An 8,225-nucleotide genomic window follows, 5' to 3' on the forward strand; every position below is an offset into this window, starting at 1 on the left:
CGGAATACAACTTTTTCTCGCAAATAATCGGTTTAATTCTCTAGTTTGTAAAATATATATATATATATATATATATATATATATATATATATATATATATATATATAATTTAATTAAATTAGTGAAAATATGCCATATTTTAACCAATTAAAGACTACGGTAACTACTTCTTTTAAGTTATGGAGGAGTGTTTAGAGTAAGGCATTTACTATACCAACCATTCAAAAAAAAAAAAAAAAAAAAAAAAAAAAACACTCTTAGTAGCCGCTGGCAACTGCAGAAATCAGGACAAACTAATTTAGAATTAAAAACTTAATCCTGACATCGCCTGTGAAGATTAGGGAAATATTAACAAAATATAAGGTTAGAATATAAATAGTGATAGTCGACTTTTTTTTTTTTTTTAGGAAACGTGGTCGGAGCCACGGGCGAATTTCATTAGAAAGACTCGCTTATGGTGGAGGAATACCGTGGTTACAACGGGCAATATCAACAATAACCTCACTCATCGCGCATGGCGGGACAAGCCCCAACCACCGCGACGCCGAGGGGAAATTAAGCGCAAAACGAGCAAAAATATGGGCATCAACGTTACAAGAACGGGGGAGGAAGGTGAACTCTAAATGAGAAAAAAGAGACTTACTAACCTTGATATCCCCAAGAAGCGTGCAGAGTTCCGTCGCCGGGATTGACTCTCTCTTCACGGCTTGAACCACTTCAAGACAATCCGATTGGACCACCGCCCGGTTACACCCGAGCTCCGCCGCCAACCGTAAGCCCCCCCGAATGGCATAAGCTTCCGCAAGGATCGGCGTGAAGCCGACGTTCTTCACCAAGATCTCCGATGCGATAACCCACCCCCGGTGGTCCCGAAGCACACAACCGGTGCCAAACTTCCCTTTGCGAAGATCAAGGGCCGCGTCAGCACACACACTAACCACACCGGGGCCGGCTGCGCATGGGGAGAGGGAGGCAGTGGCCTTGAGGAATTAGCTCTCCGGTACGTGTCGAGGAAACCCCTGGTCCATTCCACAAGCTCATCCGGGGTCTACTTATCCTTCCCCGTCAAGACGTTGTTCCTATGATTCCATATCTCCCAAATCAAAACAAGAAACAACTCCAAATTACTAACCTCGACGGTTTCCATGACGGTGATGAAGAAGGAGGTAACATCGTCTCCCCGGAAAGAACTCACCAAGTCCCCAAAGTTCGTGAGCTCTCAAACTTTTCGAGCCCACCGACAACTCCACAAGGCGTGGCCGATCGATTCCGGGCCTCCGAAGCATAGCGGGCACTTGGCATCGAGGCAAACTTTCCGCCGAGCGAGGATCGAGTTCACCGGAATCCAACCCTTGCACGCTCTCCAAGCAAGTAGCTTGACTTTAGGCGGGACCGAGAGCTTCCAAAGGGTCTTCCACCAAGTCTCGGTGATCCCCGGGACGGAAGCGGAGGCGAAGGCGCGCCGGGTCGAATTAGAAGCTAACCGATAGCCACTCTTGACCGAGTACTCCCCGTCCTTAGAAAAGTGCCACCGGATCGTGTCGGGCAGCCCCTCGTCGGTAGTAGGAATGACAAGGATGTCGTCTGCATCTCTCCTATCGAACATCGCTCGGACCAAGGCTTCATTCCACTCTCCGTTGTTGTGTTTGAGTTCCGCCACCCGCATGTTCTCAGGGATAGGCTAGTGATAGTCGACTTTGATTGATACAACCAAATTTTAGGATTATTAAGCGGTGTAGTTTAATTGGCCCGACTTATTATTTATGATAGTCGACTTTGTTTCAACTACGAGTTTGGCAGCGATGCCATTGGTCAGTTGTTAGGAAGCCGAGATCGCCGAGTAAAGCAAGTCTAACCCAGCGGTGATGAGGCTCTCGTTCTCATCGTCGTCGTTGTCAGGATCGGAAGCAGAATCATAAGTGGTTGATGCGATTTAGGATGAAGATGTGGCAGAGACGTCGAGGGCGGGCTCGAGAAGGAATATGAATCAGAAGAGGAAAGGAATAATTAACGGAGGAGGTACTCTGAAGAAGAGAGCTCGGAAGGTTCCGGAAGATACGGCGTTCAAGGTGGGCCCGGAGCGCCTCCGCCGGGGCTACCAGAGAGGATGAGGAAGATCATCCGCGTTGAGAACACATCAGTCAGTGAGGCTCATTTTAAATAAAGTGCAGAGCAGGGTTTTTTAGGCTATTCATATAAAATTTGGATTAATGGTTTTTACCAATTAGTAGCACGTCAATCATTCGCTAAATAACTTACTATTGAATGCATACGATATTTGATTATTATGAGACTGTTTGTGATTGCAGATAGAAAAATGACGTTCAGATGTATTTTTGTTTGTTTGTTACTTTTAAGTTTGCAAGGCATAGTTATTGACACGCATTCGTAAAAGACTAGCACGTAGTAGTTTATTGATTAGCTAATTCCCTTAAATGCACTAATGCACGTGTAACTAATTGCATCATAGTAGTCTCAATCTAAACATACTTTTTAGGCCATCATATGGATTAATTGCATCATAGTAGTACTTCAATAAATTATTGGTTAAATATAGTAATGCCATTGCACAAAAGAAAATTATACATTCAATCAAACCACCGATATTTTATGGGAAAAAAAAAAAGAAGTAAAAAAGGTGTCAAAGTCTGGCACTTATTTTGTTAATAAAACAGCATCACAGTCTTTTAAACAAAATAATAATAATGATGATGATATTTAGAGGGGTTGTTGTGATCTGTTGAGGACCCTGAGTTTGACACCATGCTTGTAGCTGAGAACGATGCCGAAATCGAGCTCGAGAGGGGACTCCATGTTGGGAGAGTGACGGAAGAGGTATTTGCGGTACAAGTGGATGAGAGAGAGCTTGATCTCCTGAATTGAGAATTTCTGGCCAATGCAAGACCTTGGACCCACCCCGAACGGTATGAACGCGTACGGGTTTCTTCTCTTCTCTTCTTCTCCGTTCGGGTCAAACCTCTCCGGCTTGAACTTTTCCGGCTCCGGAAAATTCTTCGGGTCCTTCGCTAACACTCCCGGGGCTAACCAAATCCACGTTCCCTGTCCTCCAAAAAATAACCTTTTTAAAGAAAACTCGCAATTGCAATGATTTTAGTAAATAACAAATCAACAATGTGATAGTCATATTATTATTATTGTTATTATTATTATAATTTTCTTTTGTTACTTTTTCTACAATGTGTTCCGCATGAAAAAAAAATAAAAATAAAAATTGCTCGTTACAAAATATGCAATAGTGCGGTGCGGTCTTTATAGAGGGTGAATAAAAATGAAAAAAAAAAACAAAAAACAAATCGTTTAAAATAATTTTCCAAAGAAAAAACATAAAAATAAGAATACGTTTCTTAACAAATTTTCGAAACAATTAAAATATTTAACCATGTATCTTTGACAAAAAGCAAGCTATGATAAAAGTCAACCGTTTGCCAACGTTTGGAACTTTCTAAAAGAGAGTGTGTCAAAGTATGCATGGTAAAAAATTTGGTCCAGTAAATCGATCTAGTCTAAAAAGCAATATCAAATATAAATTTTGAAAATCTAAAAAATTCAATTCTATCATTGAATCGATTTTTAAAAAATTCGATTTGAATATATTATGAGCATTGAACCCGGTTAACCAATTTTGCAATATTGAAGAACAAGAGTTGTTTGAACCAAGCAAGACTAGTAAATGGATGAAGACCTTTGGTAGAGTGTAACCACCAATCTCCACCTTCTTAGAAGTCTCTCTGGCGATGAGCGGAGACACAAGATAAAACCTCATCGCCTCTTTAACCACCTGCGAATCCTCTCTCAAAATTAAATATACATATAATTAAATAAATAAACACGCGTAGTAAACCAACAGAACCGTAACTCGCCTGATCAAGAAACGGAAACTTGGACTGAAGATCCTCCGCCGTGGGTTTCCGATCGCCAAAGGCGTCGATCTCCGCCACAAGCTTCGTCTCCACCGCGGGATGTCCGGCGACGAGGTAAACAACTGCAGACATCGTGAACGCCGTCGTCGCCGATCCGGCGATGAGATGCTCGTACGTCGCCGCGCTGACGTAATCCGGGCTGAAAATCTCGCCGGAGACGCTACCGGAATCCCTCGCATTCAGAACGCAAGACAGGAAATCCTTCGATCCCCTGTCTTTCTCCGCCGCGCGATTCGCCACGATCTCGTCCAGCTGGCCGCTCAGAGCCTGGTTCGTCCGATCGACCTTCCAGTCCATCGTCCCCGGAATCCGCTTCAGGATCTGCCGAAACGGTTCCTGGAGGATCGGAAAAACCAGGCCGATGATGATCGAGAGCGATCCGGTCAGGTCCATCTTCAGCTGCGTCGTCGAATACGTATGCTTATCGATAAACTCCGTCACCGCGGATTCACCGGAGATTTCTCCCCGCGGCGGCGCGTGGCCGGACATGTGAAAATTGACTCCGAAGGCGGCCTGGCCGATGACGTCGGAGGCGAGGCCGAGGGAGAGCTTGGAGAAAACGACGTCGTCTGAGGCGGAGAGAAAGTCTAGGGTTTCGGAGGCAGATTCGATGTAGCTCTGCATAGTCGGAACCAGGCTCGCCAGGTGAGAGGGTTGGTACACAGACAGAACCGTGTTTCTCATCGTTGACCATCTCGAGTCCCTGTTGACTATAGTATCGTTGACTGACAAAAAAAATGAAGAGGATCGATTGAAGAGTCAGAACCAAACCTGGTGAAGAAGAGACCTTTCTGATGGAGAGGAGAGGCAGCGATGGGAGATGGGATACTCCGGTTAGGAATATCCTTGAATTTCTTTATCCCGACTTCTCTGCACAGCTCAGCATCGGCCACTATTATCAACGGTTGTCTTCCCATATGAAACCTGTCGCGATATTATCGCATATACATTATTAACTAACCCTGAATTGACCAGCAAGAAAAAGGACACGCAAGGAATATGATCGGACCTGAATATGGGACCGTATCGCTTGGCGAGAACAGAGAAGACATTGGGACCGTGCTTTGCCATGAGAGGAAGATGACCCACGAGAGGAATCGCCGGCGGTCCCGGGACTTTCCTCACCGCCCAGTACGGCGCGTACAAGTACGTCAACACTCCCACCAGCAATCCCAGCGCCGTGAATATCGCCGGAGCCACTGAATCGCCGGTCAACGGAGCTTCCAAAAACCTCATTCTTTCTTTTTCAATTTTCAGAGAAATAGTGTGTGCGTGGAGAGAGTGAATGGGTGTTTTGCTTAATGATGAGAATGTTTATGCTCTCTTTTATGGGGTACATCAATGATTTTTTAGGTATTTTTTTTTATATGAGCAGTGAATATGGAATGCAGATGTGTCGCTAGGAGGCGATAACAGTAGTCCCACCACTTTTAGTGTTGACTGTTGAGCCTTCGAATCCGCTTTTGCTGTCATTTACGAAACAAAAGTGGAGGAAATCGAAGCACGATGTAGTAAAAGATAAAGATGAGGCCAAATTTATTTACAATTACACATATAACCTTTAAAATTTTTTTAAATTTAATTATGTATAATATAAGAGTAATATAGTAATTTTGCTACAATAAACATCAATCATTCCTCTCTATTTTTCATCTATAACAAACAAAAAATGAATAGAGTATAATATTTCCTTACATTATACCGATCAACTTTTTAACAATTTATAATACTTTCATTTCTTTTCCTTTCTCTTCCATTAAAGATAATCTATCCACCCATATTTCATTCATTTCTACCAAACAAAGCCTTAAAATAGGTAAAGAAAGAAATCAAAACATGAATCTTACTAATTTACGATTTTATCCATGTTGTGAGTTTGGCCTTTTTATTTCGTCCAAAATTTCTCAAGTTCTAGTGCTAGATCGAGTTTGTTTGTAATCATTTTTCCGTCGAAAAATCACCTAAGAAAAAGTTGTTCGTCTATTAATTTGGATAAATAATTTTAGAATTTAAGAGTTGACCAGAATATTTAGAATTATCTTTAAACCGTACAATTCTGTTCTTTTTCATTTCCCAATAGAAATTTAAAGCAGATTCCCAATTTGATATATACGCCTCTTAAGTGTACCAGCGTATATCTGATTGCATACATATTCATTTTTTATTTTTTATTTTTACATTTTTACATTCAATGTGCACATTATATTTATGATGATTTAGACACAACTAACAAAGTTAATGGGAGGCTCTATCTCGGGACTTCATCCATTTAAACAACTTAATGCCATTCTTCTCTTCCCAATGTTTGGACTTGTGTTTTCCTCCAGTTTCAAAAACTCTGCAATTCCAACTTCAGGTACATACACAAAACAATGAAAACAAGCTGATTCATTCGATATAATTTAGATAGGAAAAATAATATGAATATCTACATTTTTAAAATAACAAGTGTTCTAAATCTTTTCAAGCGTATTGTTTCTTTTAGTTGTAACTCGTCTTTTTATTACAAATAAAATTACCAACAATAAAAAAGAACTACTTACAACTTCTTCTTTTTTTTGGCGATATATACTTAAAAGCTTAAGAAGTTAAAAAAAAAAAAAAAAAAAAAAAAAAAAAAAAAAAAAAACCAATACCACATTTTTTTAAATATGCGTCACATGTTTTAAGAATATAGAAGAAGCTATAACAACCAACGGCATTTTAAATACCTCCTCATTAATTCGCACAAAGAAATGAAATCTTAAAAAGAACAACTAAAAAAGTCAAACTTGAAAGGATATAGAAGAAGCTAGAAGAGCAATAACATCACTACTTTTGTTCCCCATGTCACCATTCCTTTATCTGCAAACGAAAAAAAAAAACAGAGAAAAAGCATTCCATTTCTGAAATCTTCATTACATAGAGCAACATCACATAAAACATAAAAGTTTAATCATACCAAACTAGCAAAGAGCAGAGATCGATGATGAACACAAAACGACGACACTCATCAAGGCTCAAAGCCCCGCTGATACCCAAACTGGTCCACAAGCTCGTTCAGCTCCTCAAAATCATCGTCTCCGATATCGACAATCTCTTCCTTCACGTCAGCAATCGGATCATTTCCAAACAGCTCATCCCATATCGCCTCCTCCACGGGATCGCCGACCGGATCATTATCCTCCACCGGCTCCGGCGGAGTCGGAACAGAAGGAGAGCCGAAGAACAGCGACTCAGCCTCTAACTGCGGGAGGCTCTCGGCGGCGAGCCTCCGCTTCCGACAACCATTCCTCAAGATCCGGCGAGAGTTCAGATGAAGAGCGAACTCCGGATTGGTGAGAGCTCTGGCTAGGAAGCCCATCATATTCCTCTGCTTCTTCTCCGTGAGCACCAACCGAGCTTCCATGGCCGCGACTTTGTCTCTGGACTCAACTTGTTGTTGCCTGATCCTCACGATCTCCGACATCAAAACGCCGCGATCTCTCTTCAGCCTCTCGATCTCGCATTCAACGCCGAACTCACCAACCTCGATGCACGGATTTGGATGAAGGCTCTGCGAAACGTTTCTCCTCCGCTTGATATTCTTCAGAAGCTGTCTCTGTCCTCCCAGAAACCCCTCGTTCGCGAACTCCCAACGGTCCGGATCGACTTTCCTGAAGCCCTAACAAAACAAACCTTGGTCAGCAAGAAAAAAAAAATCGAGTTTCGAGGAATTCACTTACGTATGTGTTGAGCTGGCGAATGAAGCTGGAGAAATTGCCGTGCTTGAAGTAGCGTGGAAGAAGGAGAGAAGAGAATTTCGCGTAGTCCCAAACGACGAAGCTGTTCCGAGCTCTGCTCCAAGATACGATCGAGTCCGTCGACGGATCTTCGACCATTTCGAAAGTCTTCGTCAGAAATGGCGGCGGACCTGTCTCGCCCAGCCCCTCCATCGGCTGCGCGGCCGCAATTTCCGCCGGCGGTGGTGCCTCGGCTTCGATCTCTTTTTCTCTGTCCATTTCTCAAGTTCTTTGATTCCAACTTCTCAGTCCATTAGAGTGAATTGGTTCGTTTTGGAAGATCTTTGCATGGTCGGAGATATTTTTCGATCGGAGGCTTTTATAAGGCCGGGGATAAGAACTTTCTAGAAATGAGACGGGCTTTTTTCGAACTTTCTTGTGACACGTGTCGGGTTTCCATTGATTTACCGTCGTTTCCATATCTTCCAGAAACTTCAAATGGCTATTTAGCATTGGCGAGAATTTGAGCCGGTTCTCTGGGTCCCGCCAAGAGACTTGTTGTCTTGATTTGGACCAGAAATCA

General features: G+C 42.5%; 3 protein-coding genes across 4 annotated transcripts; all 3 read right to left on the bottom strand.

The window, feature by feature from the left end:
* Positions 1-452: 452 nt before the first annotated feature.
* Positions 453-1,666, bottom strand: LOC149391835 (uncharacterized). Its single transcript, XM_089620062.1, has 2 exons — positions 1,243-1,666; positions 453-952 (listed from the first exon to the last, which is right to left on the bottom strand). The coding sequence occupies exons 1-2, from the start codon at positions 1,664-1,666 to the stop codon at positions 453-455; spliced, it is 924 nt and encodes a 307-aa protein (XP_089476188.1).
* Positions 1,667-2,565: 899 nt separating this feature from the next.
* On the bottom strand, positions 2,566-5,360 carry CYP711A1 (cytochrome P450, family 711, subfamily A, polypeptide 1). Its single transcript, XM_089619372.1, has 5 exons — positions 4,951-5,360; positions 4,713-4,865; positions 3,882-4,644; positions 3,704-3,799; positions 2,566-3,060 (listed from the first exon to the last, which is right to left on the bottom strand). The coding sequence occupies exons 1-5, from the start codon at positions 5,175-5,177 to the stop codon at positions 2,719-2,721; spliced, it is 1,581 nt and encodes a 526-aa protein (XP_089475498.1). The 5' UTR covers positions 5,178-5,360; the 3' UTR covers positions 2,566-2,718.
* Positions 5,361-6,537: 1,177 nt separating this feature from the next.
* HSFA2 (heat shock transcription factor A2) lies at positions 6,538-7,990 on the bottom strand. Of its 2 annotated transcripts, XR_016300123.1 has the most exons (3): positions 7,646-7,990; positions 6,883-7,584; positions 6,538-6,785 (listed from the first exon to the last, which is right to left on the bottom strand). XR_016300123.1 is itself a non-coding variant. In XM_089619371.1 (2 exons), exons 1-2 carry the CDS (start codon positions 7,919-7,921, stop codon positions 6,934-6,936), a joined length of 927 nt encoding a protein of 308 aa, XP_089475497.1. In that variant the 5' UTR covers positions 7,922-7,990; the 3' UTR covers positions 6,538-6,933. The 2 variants fall into 2 exon arrangements, 1 of the variants encoding a protein (XP_089475497.1); XM_089619371.1 differs by having other exon boundaries at positions 6,538-7,584.
* Positions 7,991-8,225: the final 235 nt, after the last annotated feature.

This window comes from Urtica dioica, chromosome 7 (assembly GCF_054948205.1).
Source record: "Urtica dioica subsp. dioica isolate 48M chromosome 7, U.dioica_male_clone48M_v1_H2, whole genome shotgun sequence".
NCBI classification, from domain to species: Eukaryota; Viridiplantae; Streptophyta; class Magnoliopsida; order Rosales; family Urticaceae; genus Urtica; species Urtica dioica.